The sequence below is a fragment of the Odontesthes bonariensis genome, chromosome 14 (assembly GCF_027942865.1).
Source record: "Odontesthes bonariensis isolate fOdoBon6 chromosome 14, fOdoBon6.hap1, whole genome shotgun sequence".
In the NCBI taxonomy this organism is placed as follows: domain Eukaryota; kingdom Metazoa; phylum Chordata; class Actinopteri; order Atheriniformes; family Atherinopsidae; genus Odontesthes; species Odontesthes bonariensis.
In genome coordinates, this window is record NC_134519.1 from 26577219 (window position 1) to 26592847 (window position 15629).

The following is a 15629-nucleotide window of genomic DNA, read 5'->3' on the forward strand; positions in this document are numbered from 1 at the left end:
AATGATGTTTAAGCACATTGTTGTTGACACCGCAATTTCACCGACTGCTCCAACATTGTCACTTAAAGTGCAGATTGGACGTGAAAAGCCCTCCTTGCTGTTTGTATTTAATATCGCGCTGACAGCTGTATCATTCTTGCACACTGTAATCAAATTATGACAGCGTGGTAAATGTTCCCTTGTGACATTTTCTATTATAAAATGCATATGCCTGATGTCAAACAATGTGTGGATGGTATTGCTCAGTGGCAAATGGGATTGTAAGTGGCACCGACTGACATTATGTGTGTTTGCATTAGATGTAATTGCACTTGTATGTTGATGGTTTGCATAGGTGTGTGTCATCTGGAATTATGATTGTTGTTTTAGAGATAAAGTTGGAAAAAATATATAGCATGACTGTCTATAGCAGCTTTTTGACACTTCTATTAGTGGAATATTACACCTGTGGCTGGTTGCACTTTGAGTTACACATAAGGATGTCTTTTTATCTTTTAAAAAAAAAACAGGACAAAATTTAAAAGAGACAGATTGTGTGGTTTCTGGTGTCAGTTTTTCTTTGAGCCTCAAAACACACATGCATGTCTTTATGTTTGTGGGAGTGTGTATGTGCACATGCACATAGAACCACCAGGCCAGAAGGCTGCCAGCTTGTGTCAGTCACCCCGGGAGATGAGATGTGTACCCTTTGCTCTGATATCACACCCCTCTCTTTCCCTTCTTGCTTCTACACTTTTTTCTCACTTTTCAACTTGAATCATTTTCTTATCACCTCTCATTTCATTTTGTCTCATCTCCTCCTGTCTTGTTACTGCTCCTTGTCTTTTCTGCTCCTTTGTGTCCTTACCTTCGTTGTTCCTGTTTCCTCTCCTAATCTTGCTCACTGCTCCTTTAGTTTGATTTTCTCTCTTCTCTCCTCTTGTATTGCGGCCTTTGAGGAACTATCCACTGTCCTCTTATTGGATTGGCTGCTTCATGTTGGCGGCCCTTCACTTGCCCCCCCCCCCCCTCAGCTTGTTGGATAATGATAATAAAATTGGAATATCCCAGTGCTTATCAGTGTATTACCTTGCTATCAACACCTCAGACACCCTCCTTTTTTAGAGGTTATACAACAGAACAAATGATCTGATATACAGCAGGAACAGGAAGATGATACCAGCCGAGAAAGGGAGTGTAGAAAAAGTGATGAAGACATTAGTTTCATTATGGCTATATTTTAAAGGTGTTATTTCCAGGATTGATGCGATAGAAAGGGAAAAGTGGGTGGAAAGAGGTGATGGACTCACAGGAGAGGTGTGTAATGTGACTCTTTGGCGTCAGTCCAGACCAGCGATGTGTTATCGTAAGCTGTTCTCAACACTCCACACTAGTCCACTGTACATTTGCGGTAATGTAAAACATCTCACATCATCCCAGCTCTCTCCCTCTGTCTCTGGGCCCTCTCCTCTCGGCTTCCTCTGGGCAGTTGTTGTTCAATGTGTGGGTGCGCGTCTTCATGTGGGATGTAGAGGAGCGTGCCAAAGCCTAGATCAGGTTTGGAAATTGATTTGAATGAGTGTTGTGGACAGCTGATAGCTATAAAAGATTTTCCCCTTTATTTCCCAGGGAGTTTCTCCTTTGATGTTGGCTGGTAGTCAGCGCAGCTTTGAAGCTCGTCTAGAGCAGGCCAGGCCGCGACTTGATACCGTGTGAGTTTTTTATTTATTGTCTGTTTATGCATGTTTATGCACATGACTTTATGTTTGACCTTTTTTAGTTGAACTTGGCTGGGATTTTGACTGGGGTGGCTTTCAGAATACAGCTAAGGATATTGCTTTTTCACACAGCGAAAATGTTGCATATGATGCATAATTGAATTGCATATCATTTTATCAGACTTCAGTAAATCAGGTAAAAGCAGTCATGGTGACTTATTTGCATTTAAGCTAATCTTTCCTTATCTGCCACAAAACCCCACTTTCACATGTGTATGACAAACGCATCTCTACCTTCTTTAAAACTTAACATCACCTTCAAATTGCCCTTTGGGGATAAGAATCTCTGAAATGTTATTTTTTGCATTTCATCGGCTGCTTCTCTGCGATCCTCCGACCCACCAAACCCTGCAACAATCTAATCCCCAAGAGGGAAGATTCTAGTCTCTTCCCTTGCATGCTGGGAGGAGGGAGGGAGGGGGGGGTCGTCAGGTCAAGTACGGCTAATTTATTCACTCAGTCAGATTTCCTCTGACTCGTGGATGGCAGATGGAGAGGCCTGATATGATATCACCCATCTGAATCACCCTGGGGAGAAAGAGGAGGCAGAGGTGGGGAAGGGAGGGAGATATGTTGGGATGAGAGGAGAAGAGATTGACAGGAAAGATATGAAAAGAAAAGGGGCAAAGATAGTAAAAATTGGGGAATTAAAAATGGTTAGATGGAGAGATTGGGTAGCATTGCCTGCAAGAGTGTGGAGTGTGTTCGCCCCACTGAGTCGGCTGTTGAGCTCAACATTGAGCCACACAGGATCTTATCTGATCTGTGGGTGTGGGTGATGTGTGGATATGTGTGTGTGTCCTTATCTTAAGACAAGTGGTTCTGGTCCAATAATATCCTGGGAGATGGTAGGAATAAGCGGCTTAGACCAAGATCTGAGATGGAGAAATGAAGGAGAATTGATAGCGCTGGGGAGATGAGAGGAGGTGATGGGGATGGAGGGAAGAGGAAGAGGAGTATGAGATGAACAGATAAGGAGAATGGAGGACAAGACAGGGGCATATGAAGAGATGAGATGTAGAGGTCTGTAAAGATCGGAATGGAAAGATGTGATGTGGAAAGAGTTTTGAGAAGTTTTTTTCAAAGAGGAAGGGAAAGCGAGAGAAGCTTGAAGTTTGAAATAGTTCTTGGCTTTTTGTCAAAGGGCAGGGATTTACAGGATTTGATCAACAGTGTCAAGTTGAGGACACTTTTTCCCAAGAGGGTCTGAATTTGTGGCTTTAACAACAGTCTGTGCCTAAGAACACTCTGTCCCAAAGGCTTTGACTTCAAGTCTTGGCTTCCAACAGCTTCTTAATTCAAGAACATTCCACTCAGCTCCACTCCTTCCCACTACTTACAGACAGAAGGAAAAGTATTGATCTTTGTTTAAAATGCTTGATGCCTCTTGAAAGTACCTATCATTAAGAAATGCTTTAGGGGGCGACAAGTTTACTACATTGCATGTAATTTTCTATTCTCCTTATGTCTTAGCCACAATTTATTTAAACTGCTGACTGAAAGGTTTTAAGTTGTTTTTTTCTAAATCTTATTCAACATGAGGGATAAAGAATTACCTCTGAACACTAAACAACCTGAGTCTAATGCTTTTGCTTTGTATGCCCTTAGTTTGGTGACCACCTGAAGACAAGGAAACAGCTACAGATGTCCACCCTCTCTGGACCATTCGGCTTCAGCAACACACCCAGCAGTCACAAGCGTGGGAAGGTTTTAACCATATTATCCAGGAGGATAAACTACATCAAGAACATTTATAGTATTTATTATCAGGACTAAACTGGTACAAAGTTGGACTGAACAACTGAAGATACCCAGTGGCACTTTCCTGGCGTGGAATGATTTGAACTGAACTATGCCCATGTGAATTTGACTTGCGACACATTTAATTAACATTAACATTTAATTTTAGCTCCACTCAAGAGAAACTAACTCAATTCAAGCTAACCTGAACTTTAGTTGGCTGACTTTTTTTTCTTTTAAATATACTCTCCCTTCTTGCAAAGGGAAATTGAATCTTTTTCAATCACAAACCATTTTTCTGCGCCTCCTCAGACCCATTCCAAGGGCGTTGGGTATTGTCCCCTATTTCACTGAGGAGGAAACATCTCCTCCTCTTTTTAAATTCTTAAAATCACTTTCATCTATCCAGACATGGACCTCCACCGGGCAGCCTTCAAGATGGAGAGCTCCTCCTATCTGCCTAATCCACTGGCCTCCCCAGCCCTCATGGTCTTGGCGTCAACTGCAGAAGCTTCCCGCGATGCTTCAATTCCCTGCCAGCAGCCACGTCCGTTTGGTGTCCCAGTTTCTGTAGAAAAAGATGTCCATTTGCCATTTAACAATGGTTCTTACACTTTTGCGTCAATGTACCACCGCCAAGGTGCAGTCCCTCCTGGATTTCCCAACAGGGACTTTCCACCATCCCTGCTCCACCTCCATCATCAGTTTGCCCCACCTAATCTGGACTGTTCGCCCATCAGCATGCTGAATCACAGCGGCGTTGGCGCCTTCAGGCCTTTCGCCTCGCCTCCAGATGATCGGGATGGGGTGCCAGGCGGGTATCAGTCTGCTTTCACCCCAGCCAAGCGCCTCAAGGGCTGCCTGGATGCAGACGCTTCCCCCCACCTGCGGTACTCTGATGCTGAGGGGAAAGAGTATGACTTTGGTGGCTCTCAGATCCCTCCTGGGGGCTCGCCCAGCAGCGCCTTGAAAGCAGTTGAGGACAGCGGAAAAAAGATCTTTGCTGTGTCAGGCCTCCTATCTGATCGAGAAACTTCCTCCAGCCCCGAGGACCGCATTGAGCGCTGTGAGTAGCTGTTCATATCTGATCTGTCATTGCACTCAAAGAAACTGCAAATACATTGAAATTTGCATTCAAAAGATTTACAAACAGTAAGGAAACACAACAGTATTTGCTATAGAATAGAATAGAGGAATAGAAAAATACTTTATTCATTACCCAGAGGGGGAAATTCAATGACTTAATGTGTATGACATGATCTTAATTTTATGCTATAGTCTATGCTATAGTTATCAGATCTCAAACACTAAAGACGATGGGGCATTTTGGAGCAATGTATAAAGCAGTGCTCTCTGTCACATTTATGAAATTACACAATGAAGGCTTTACTCCTCAGAGCTGTATCGTTTATCCCTGTGTTTATTCCTCTGGAATTTAGAGATTTCGAAAATCTGCAGTCCTTATGTACCAATCTTACAATTGTCCATTGGGAACATTTGGGTTGTCAGCGAATTTCTTTCTCTTCTCAGCAAGTAAACACTGTCTGTACTGTCAGACCATGTTAATTTTTTTTTTTTTTTCAAGCCGATTCAGCATGTCAAATCCCCAGTGAAAGTGGGTCTGTCAGAGAGGAAGAACACTTTGATTAGCTGTTCAGCATAGCCGGAGAGGCCACAATTGAACTCACTTAGTGGTTTTTCGGTATACAGTCGTTACCTCTGTCTAATGTTCTCCATAACCAACAGGCTGAGCGTTGCCAAAACTACTCCCACTGCAAAATTCCCGTTAGCCATCTCCTTGATATTCTCACAAACTTTTATAGTAAACAAATCGCAGTGGTCTAATAAGCAAGCACTACTTTTTTCACCTCGTTGTTTATTTATTTATACACTCTTTTGGCATCCCATGTCGCCTTCTGGTTTCCTTTGTTGTTAAATAGTCTTCTGCCTCCTTCTATGTTGGAGAGTTATGTCCTCTTGTGCGTCCGTAGATGATACATCTAAGCTGTTACTTGGGTGTGGTTTTTATGGTGTGTTCAAGTGCTGTCTTTTTGTTCCGACCCTGGTGGACCCAGCACAGTATTGATTAAAAAACACTGTGTTGAGTTCCCTGGCTGGTGGATGCGGGGTACCCAGCACAGCAACCCTTCGTCACTGGTACTTTACCTTGATTTGGTGTATAAGAGTCCTAAAGAAAGAAGCATTGGAGCTGTTCTTCAGGCTCCTGGTGGAACACCACCTTGGTAATGCTTGATAATAACGTAGGGTTTTCCATTGACATGTTTTTGAAAAATACTGGATTGCAAATTGTGCTTGCACAACAATACATTTACTCAGCAGTCACACCACACTGTCATATAGATTACTGGTGTAGTGTCTTCAAGGTCATACATGAATCAGACCCCCATATGCCCTTGTACATATAAGGAAACAGTGCACATCACAACTCGCCACATTACTAGTTAAAAATTACAGTTCAATGTACAAATTGTTAGAATAGTTTTCTACAGGTTTTGCACAATTCCACATTTTGAAAAGTGTCCAAACTTCTTTGGGAAACTGATAAAACACAGCAAGATGCATACAGCCAAATCTGATTCTAGATTTCAGCTCAAAACAAAGTGTACTTGCTGCACTTTCTAAAAGAATGCAAATGTTCACACACTAGCATCAAACGCACTCATAAACAAACCCATCTATGTTCGCTTGTCATCATTTCTCCTGGCTCTCACTATCCTTGTTTCACAAGCCCACAAGCTCCACCGGTCACATTAGCATTCACCAGTGGAAGGATGCCATTTGGCCCGCATGGACTGGGAATCTGATTAGTGTGTGAGCGTGCGTATGAGTGTGAGTGTGTGAGTGACTGGTTCAGAGACCGGCCATGCTCTTTGCCATCAGCATTCATCATAGCTCTGCGCTGGCAGCCCCGTTGCCAAAAGATTTACCCACATACCCAAAAGCTTGGCAGGCCCTGTTTGTGTGTGTGCGTAATAAAAGGAGGGTGGGAGAGGGGTTGTAAAAGCTCAAAGCACAAATACACAAAACACTCTAACAGACACACAAACAGCTTTTTAGCATGACTACCGACATGTCCTACACATGTCAACAAGCTGCATCGGATCTCAGTGACTAATTAGGAGACAAGCAGACAGAGATGCATGAATATTGTGTACAATTGTTTTGACTAATTGAGTTATTGGTTCTTGATATTTTCTGATAAATTTAGAATAAACTGTACCTGCTTTTCTGTCCATGTCACTCTTCCTCCATTTCATTTTCTGGCTTCTTTCAGTTTATGTGTGTGTGTTTGAATGATACCTCCTTGATGGAAGACATGAGAGACAGAGGCGACGACCTGAGACTGATCCGATAAAAAAAACCATTGTAGGAGAGAGGCAGAGGGTGAGAAGGAGAGGGATGAAGGAAGGGAATGTAGTGGAGGAAATAGGGAAAATGACACCCACTGGTTGGCAGAGGAGGGGGTTGAAGGAGGAGAAAGATATCAAAAGCATTAATGTAAATAAGGTAAAATGAGACATGTACTAAGAGAATGAAAAGAGGAAAATGCACCTCTGCTACACCATCTTAGATTGCTTATCCTGCACATTTAACTTAAATGTATTTTGTTTTATGCCTGTCTTGACATGTAATGTCTCCAGCAACACTGAGACACAGATACAGGTATAGTGCCTTGCTCAAACGAAGTGTGGCCATTGAAGGCTGAGAATCTTGCTGCTATGTATCCTTACCACAGATTCATATGCACTGGAAAACTAAGTCCAGAAACCGAAAAGAAGATGGGTAAAAGGTGTCAGTGCTGTCTTTTGGAACAGTTTAATCTGCATCTAATCAGGTTAAATCTTGGCACAAGTAGCCTCCACCTCCACAGTAGGCTTCTAATGCAATTGGATGTGCAGAGGCACTGCTTACAGCAAAGAATTATGGGTTCTCCTTCACTGGGTTTGGCTATCCAGGGGAGGTGTAAAGAACAAACAACTCTTTGGTACAGTCCCATGAGAACAGTGCGCTTGCTGCTACACACACACACACACACACATTAGCTAACTAGCAGCTTTCGGACTGCTTCACACAATAGCCTATTTCTGACTCTCACAGGAAGGAGCTTTATTATGCTTGGGATCATACAGAGTCATCACAGACTGTGAAAGTGAATTGTTACTGAGTTAAATTAAATTCATAAAAACGTATTAAGGTCAGTACATCATTAGTTAAAACACAAGTTTCATATGCACATTTTTAAACGTGTCTGAAGTCTACAGAAAACTTAAATGTTTGATAAACCACATGGCTTAGCTCAGTGACATGGTGGTGTCACAGTGACATGGTGGAAATCAGGGAACTTTGAATCCTTGTGTCATTAAATCTCTACCTTATCTGTGCTGATATTATTTACAATCTATGGATTGAATTTATGTTGCCAGTAAAATACTGGTATCTCTCTCCCTAGCAAAATTAAACACATGCAACCTTACAGCTGTAAGAATGGAATAGAATTGAATACTTTGATCATCCTGAAGGTGTAAATGTATTGTTGAATATTATTGATTATTTTTGATAAAAATGAAGATGTACGATCAAACAGTTATAACCAAATTATGAAGTTATTGGGAAAAAAGCTATTGCTGTGGGCAGGAACAATCTTTTGCACTGCTCCTTATTGCAGTGGAACTGAAGAAGTCTGTGACTGAAGTGTTGTCCATTATATTGAGCATATTGTGCAGCATTCTTCTTTACAAAATCAGTCTCATAGGCTACAGAGCAGTCCCCAGTCTTCTTTGTCAGTTTGTTTGATTTTTTGAGTCACTGACTCTGCTGCTGCTTCCTCAACAGATGGCTGCGAAGCGAATAACATCTTGCCGCAAATGTTGAAGTTTCAACCACTTTCCTAAAAAAGCGTTTGAGGTAGAGTAAAGTGGGCTCATTTAGTTTAGCTCCAAACTGATTGGAAACACACGGTGTTGCTTATTGTGCAGTTGTTGCAGTCGTATTCTTTATGTTACAAATATGTGGCTCATGCCATGTGGTAAAAAATGGCCTGTGTGTCAGCTGTTTGTCTACATGCCTATTTTGGAATATATCAGGGCTTTAGCACCTGTTCTTCGACTTCATTCCACCTATGTAATCAAGAAAAACCTATTTGGTGGTGAAATAGAAATTTAAAAAAAAGAATATTGTACTAATTACAGTCATCCCATTGCAATCCTATCAATACAAGTTTATAGGTGGAAAGAGGACCTTGACTTTCTTCACACCTAAAAAATGCCATTAAACAGCTTAAAACCCTGGCAGTTTTCACCTTCTTGCATGAAATTCTGTTGAGTTCGCTGCCACTCCAGGCAACTATGGCCTTCTCAAAGCTAAGCCTTCCTAAATCCCCCCACTGCCCCAGCAGGCACGTCGGCTGTTAACTAAACCCGCTAACCTGTCAGCCGCTAAACCTGCACATAAAGGCCCCATCATGCCTTAAGAGGACTGTGCATGTCATATTATTGTAAAAGCCATTACCACTCACTATATTCACATTATGAGGTTTTAGCATAACAACAGAAGAATTCAAAGCAAAGGAGGGTTTCTGTGAGCATTAAACATGAGTGAAGGAGAGAATGGAACTATGGGATGATATATGATTGGAATTAATGGGAGTGTTGACAAATGAAACAATCCGGCATTGCACTGCACTTGTTTGTTTGCTGAGGGGATTTGATGCAGTTGGATTACATGTCAATGTGAAGGTCTGTGTGTGTTTGTTCCCCGCTATCAGCACGTTCCATTGTCTTTGTTTTCTCCTGACTCTTTCCAGTCTCTTTGCTCTCCTACATCCCCTCCTTCTTTTTTTCAGTCTTTTCTCACTTCCGCCTTCCGTGTTCTTTTGTATGCGTGTGCATCTCCCAATACGAGTGTGGCAGCTGTGGTTTATTTGTATACGTTCTCCCACCTCTTCACATTTACACGGCTGCAGAATTTACACTCGACCTGATCGGGTTGAGTTTTCTACATTGCTGTCGGTCATGGTTAGGGTTAGGCATAAAAAGTACATTGTTAGGCTTATGACCTACTATAACATGTGTTTTTTTGTCCTTTTCAGGGTTGAAAAGGACAAAAAAACACATTTGTTTGTGACAAATTATCTCAGTTTTTAATGATTTTTGAAAAACATGAGACAAAGTCATAAATTTAACATAAAAAGCTGAAGGTTTATCTCCTCAAAAGATTTTTATTTCTTGTTTCTAGTTACTACAGAAGTGGAGAAATAAAAGGGTTTAGTTTCAAATGTTTATAAAACCCTCAGGTTTTAAAATGTGTTTAAACAAAAGGGTTAGGTCATGATAATCTGATAAATCATTAGGGTGAAACATGAAAAAACAAAGGGTTTTTCTAAATATGAATAAATACATGATTTCTGGTTGGTATAACATCATGTGAGCACTGCTGTAAAACAATCAGTACGATCTGGCGATTTCAGTTACTTTTTTGGAATACGTGGACAAACGTTACACGCTGTCTTCTGGGTCTGGGCTGATTTTACACAAACAGTCGCCAAATAAAAAAATAAATAAGGAAAAGGAATGTAACGGAGAACGCAAATGTGCAATCGAGAGACAGAACAGAGATGTGTTGGCAGGAAAAGAAAGAAAACACAAATTCTCAGAGCACAGAGTGAGGGAAGGAGAGGATGAGATAAAAGATAAAAGCCAAAGGAGGAAAAAAAGGGTTGTTGGAAGGAAGGACGGGGGGATAGCGGGTGGATGGTGAGATGTTGAGCTGAAATGCAGATCCCATCTGCCTGTCTCAACTAAAAGCAGAGGAATTCCTAAGAAGCCACACCGTAGGTAGGTAGTTAATGGTAGCATTCTTTCATTGCTAATATCTCTTACGCAAGCTTGATTTTTAAGCAAAAGTCAAGAAATTAGGGCTCAAAATGTGACATTTTAAATCAGGTCCAATTTCTTTTTGCTGTTCCCAGTGACATAAAACATTTTGAACTTTCAACCAAGTGCATCACACACAGCTGTTAAAACACACAGCGAGAGGCCTTCTTTTCATCCTCCTCTTCTCCTTTCTTCTGCTCTTAAGCAGAGCAAATGTCACGCGTGTTGTTTCTTTCTGGGGCCGAGTCGCACAAACTGTGCTGCTGCTAAAAAAAAAAAGTCACAGTGAAGAAAAATAAACTGTGGAAAAGAAAAGAGATAGAGTTCTCACAAATGGGAGATGGGTGGTAGAGATACTGATGTTGATGGATGACTAACAAATTATGTTGAGGTTTCTTTTTTTTTAGTGTCCATCTTTAGCTGTGGGATTTCTGCAAAGCTTCCCACACACCCCATGTCAGTCAAAGAAATGTTCCTTACGTTATCCTTTACCATTAATGTCCTTCTTTCGCAATCTTTTTAAAAAAATCCGTCGTTGTCAATGAAGGTAATTGTGATATTAAAAAAGAAGAAATGATGATATTATGATTTGATCACAGATGACCAAATCAGAATATTTTTGAATGCGGGTTGTGTTCTTTTTACGATTTCAAACGTTCATTCGCTCTGGTTTGTAGGTGTAATTCAAAAGAAAGACATTTTAAATGACAAAGACTATCTATTTTCAAGTTTTTAGTTGATATTGCGATGACATTGTACTCGAGAAAGCCTTTGGCCATGGTTATTGGGCGGCACCATCATCATCAGTCCTCTCTATCCTTCTCTCGCTTTTCTGTGGCACACACAGAGTTAAAAACCAGTCAAGGAGACAGAAACGCTCATCCCTCTCCTTGTCCTCACAAAAATTTGCCCCCCTCTCCCCCCATCCATCTCTGCCTGTCACGGTCTAGTGGCAGGGTTAAGTTAAGTAAGAGTGTTCTAATAATTAGGACTGGGACTCGCCTGCCTGCTCCCCAGTGTGTGTGTGTGTCTTCCTGTCAGTGCTTAGCCAGATGTTAAAAGGCTTGTCCCTCTCATGTTGCCTCCCTGTCAGTCTCCACCGTGTGCCACACACACAGTGGCGCGCACACACGCTCGCACACATTGGCTGCAGGGATATTGGAAGCTGTCCTACTTGTGGTGGCTTTGTTTACCCCCAAGTGTGTGCCCTTCTGCCCTTCTGGCAGCTCCACCAGGGAGAGGAGTGTGCGATTTCTATGTCAGTTCTAGCCTCCGTGCATCTGATCCATACTGTTCACATGCTGGACAGCGACAACATTCAGGCGTTTATTGAGCTGAGTAAAAAAAAAAAAAAAGAACTGTAATATTGTGTTTTAATCTGAAATTATGGAATGGATTATTTCTTTGAGCATTTGCCCCTTTCTCTCTCACTGGGTGGTAACTGGAAGCAAGCAGTCTGTGTATGTGTGTGTCACTTGGTGTGAGTCTTGCGGTCATTCTTGCGACGCCGCACAGATCAAGGATTAGTCGCTTCCTGTTGAGCCTTTTGTTAGCCCAGCCACACCATTTGGACACAGATCGCTGGTGTGTTTGCGTGTGTGTGTGTGTGTGTGTGCAGAGGAAGAGGTTGCACAAATGACCCACTGGAAATTGTGTAAGGCACATGAAGGAGATCGGATGAGCTGCGAGGATTCCCCCTGCAGCGCCCGGCAAAATATTCTCCAGCCGAGAGCCCTTTCATTTCATTTGGGGAATTTTGTAGAAACATGCTGAAATCAGGTAGAACAGGGTGTCACTTTGAGGGGAATTCTTAAGACAGGTTGGTTTGAAATGAAAGGTTTTTTTCCTGCACACACACACACACACACACATACTCACTTTGGCTCATAACATCCCAGGTTCCGGAATTCCACTTTGTTCCCCCGGTGATGTCAGCTTCGGCCAATAAAAACCCTGTGTTAAAACTCCACTGAGCCTCATACAACTGCAGCACACCTGGCAACACAACACACATTTAGCTTTTAATATGTGTACACATACACACACAGGCTCTCACAAGGTCGAGGCGTGCCTCAGCCCTGAACTTACCGCGACAGCATGCTGTCTTTCACATTTTGCTACTTGGCTGAACTTTTCTGAAAAGATGCAGCATTACTTTAACAGCCCGGAGCTCATTGAATTTTTAGCATAAAAATGCGAACGTGCTTTCGGGGCCAGAGTTTGGTGAAAGAGATCAATGAGCTTTGAAGGAAAACAACTATAACAGGTGTATTCTCCTCAGTGAAGCCAAGAAAGAGCCACCGTAATAATTCATGGCTTAACTTGCAGTGCAAAAATGCTACACAGTTGAATTTGGATTCTCTCTCCAAGTGCCTCCTTTTAGAAGCAGAGATGGGCAATTCAGACAGACACCTCCCAATGCAGATGTGGTAAAAGATTCTTCATCAGGCCCTCCTCTTATTCTTTATCTTTCATATTCCTTCTCATCCCCCATCCTAACCCCCCCTTTCTCCTCTCCTTTTCCTCTCCTCAGTAATCTAATCTGCAGCCAGTTTGTGGATGCAGTCTACTGTGACAGCCCCCCCACCCCACCCCACTTCTCTCACTTTCACACACACAAATAGCAGGCCCGTTTCCAAAAGGCCCACTTACTTGGCAGAGGGGTGCCCCCCCTCCCCTCCCCACCTTTCCTTTCTGTCTTGGTCACAGCCTCTTTAATATTGAATTATTCATCAAATCTGATTGGATCCTGCTGATGGTGGCCATGATGCGAACGAACGGTTTGTGTGTTTACGTGAGGAGTGGGTGTTGTGGGTTTGAGATCACCAGCTCTACCGAACACGCTGTCGCCTCCCAAAGCTGAACCGACTAGTTTTTTGGCACATGAACACAAACCTTTATTTTTTTTATTTTTTCCTGCTTCTGTGTGAGCGATGATACACTTCCTCCGTGCTGATAGATTTTCGGAAGGTGAAAAGATCTTTCAAAAAGTAATAGCAAAAGCATAATTTCCTTTTTTCGATCATCAAGTTGAAAAGCTCCGGTCTGATAGGCAGCTTACATGTTGTTGTCACCTTCTCGGTTCTAAAAGTTGCAGCCCACCCAGAGGGGCGCAGCTTAGCATCTGCTGTTGCTGCAAAAAAAAAAAAAAAAAACGGAAAAGAAAGCCTCCCAAGTCCCTTGAAAAGGTGAAATAAATCAATAATGGGTGTTTTATATGCATACTGGAGTGTGTGTCGATGTGTGTGTGTGCATCCACATATGATTTGCATCCACCAGAATCTATACTATTCAATATTGGGAGTGCACTCTGCTATCTCCAGACTTAAGGGTTACATAAAACGCACTTGTTCTATTTTAAAACTCCCGTTTTATCAGCATTATTCCCTCACAATGTGTACTACTTTTACCCACGTTTCATATTATATTTAGTGGTAACTTCATGCAGCTTCCTAAAGTGCTCCAACTAAAAAAAGCCGTCTGGGAATATTGGTTTAAATGATGAAAAATTCCCTGCCTATCTGCGATAAAGATGCCTCGGCTGCAGACATAATGGTGCATATCTGTCCTGCAGCATGATCGGGTTTATCCACAGTATTTGCTGTGCCGCAGACTTTGTTAAAGGCATAAACAGTCAGTGGTCACGGATTTGCCTGCACTTCAGTGAAAGACGCGGATATAGCGAGGATGAGTGTGTCGATGTTTGCACACATGTGGGTTTGGTGTCTCAAACACCTCGCAAGACACTTCACATTGACCCCGCGGTGCGTCTGCATATCTAGAAGGCATTAGAGGGAGCCTGTGTGTCCACGGGTGTGTTGTGTTGGAGTCGCTAAGTGGAGCTTAGGCACATTCACTGCAGTCCAGGTGTCGCAGGTCACACACTCACAGTGAATATTCAAGTAAAGAGACAGAAATTTTTTGGTGGAGTTGTGTTAAAACACACACGCTGCCCTTCATCTTCATCCTCCTTATTCACATCCCTCTCCCATCTCCACATTATCTCTCCCCCCTCTCTCTTCTTCTCCCCCTACCCCGGGTGTGTGTGGAAACCCAGCCCACTGTTCAGCAGATGAATAATTTAGCGGTGTGTGTATCATCTGTTTACCGTGCTAATCCATCTGTCAGCAGGCACCTATCGATTCGCGCCTGCCTGGTAATTGTGCATCCGCGCCACATGCACACACACCACTGAGCATACACAAACCCACAGATATTACAAGGCATGCACACACGCTCGTGCGCCCTATATGATGTGCAGGTTAGCTCATATTCAGATCCTGGAGTTGTCAGCTGGACACTTCATTTTCACTGAGTGAAACTGAATTTAAGGTCAAGGTTACAGAAACAATCAGGTATTTGATGCAATTCAGACAGTTTTCTGGTAATGATTGACTCATTTGGGGACATATATCATCCTATATGCTACTTAAATGTAGATGATCTGACATATATGTTCACTACAGCTTTACTAAAAACTAAATATATTTTGACTGGCTACGAGTTACTTTAGGTAAGATTACTTATACATATGATCATAAATATATTATATATTTATATACACATATGTTTATGTATAGACTGGAAAACTGCACGTCTGAAGTTGTTCAGTTTGATCCCACAGAGGGATTTTAAACCTATTTTAAGGATAGTGAGAAAAGCGTCCTTGGAAATTTGTTCCTGTTTTTACTTCTTCATTCTGTTTTTACTTGGCTCTTGTACTTGTACTGTATAAGTATGTCTGATTATCACTAGTTTTATGTATTGTTTGTTTGAATCAGGTTTGTCTTGAGAATGAAACCCCATGTTTGAGTGAGATTACCAGTATAAATATAGGTTTAATGATCAAAATAAAAAAAAAATCTCAGTTAGTGACAGCTGTAGATCAAAGGGATGCAGTCCCTGGTTCAGTAAATTGGGAAGTAAACCAAGAAGTGAAAAATAACCCTCCACTTTTCTTTTTTTTCAGTTCTTAATTTCTATTTTCACATTGACAAACAGTCTCTCTTAGTAATTCATCTATGAACAGGATTAAATCTAGCTCTCCCTTTTTCCATCCACACACTTTGTTGTTTTTGCCTTATCTTTGTTTCCCTCTTAAACCACCATATTGTCATGTTGCTTATATATTTTAATTATCTTGAAACACATTGCTTACGCGGCTTCTTTTGGCCAACATATAGTGTATTTAATCATGTGTCGATGGTTTCCTGCGTCCTGATTTGGTAGTAATTGATTT

The 15629-nt window shown here is 41.9% G+C and overlaps 1 protein-coding gene across 7 annotated transcripts in view; it reads left to right on the plus strand.

Annotated features, from left to right (window-relative positions):
- Window positions 1-3687: 3687 nt before the first annotated feature.
- Window positions 3688-15629, plus strand: part of rnf220a (ring finger protein 220a) — a 151667-nt gene continuing 139725 nt past the window's right edge. For 2 of the 7 annotated variants that reach the window (XM_075483788.1, XM_075483793.1), the window contains exon 1: window positions 3701-4563. In XM_075483788.1, the coding sequence (XP_075339903.1) occupies window positions 3909-4563 (655 nt within the window). In that variant the 5' untranslated portion in view covers window positions 3701-3908. Of the gene's footprint in view, window positions 4564-15629 lie in introns of all 7 variants that reach the window. The other 5 variants (XM_075483789.1, XM_075483790.1, XM_075483787.1 and 2 more) reach the window with 5 other exon arrangements.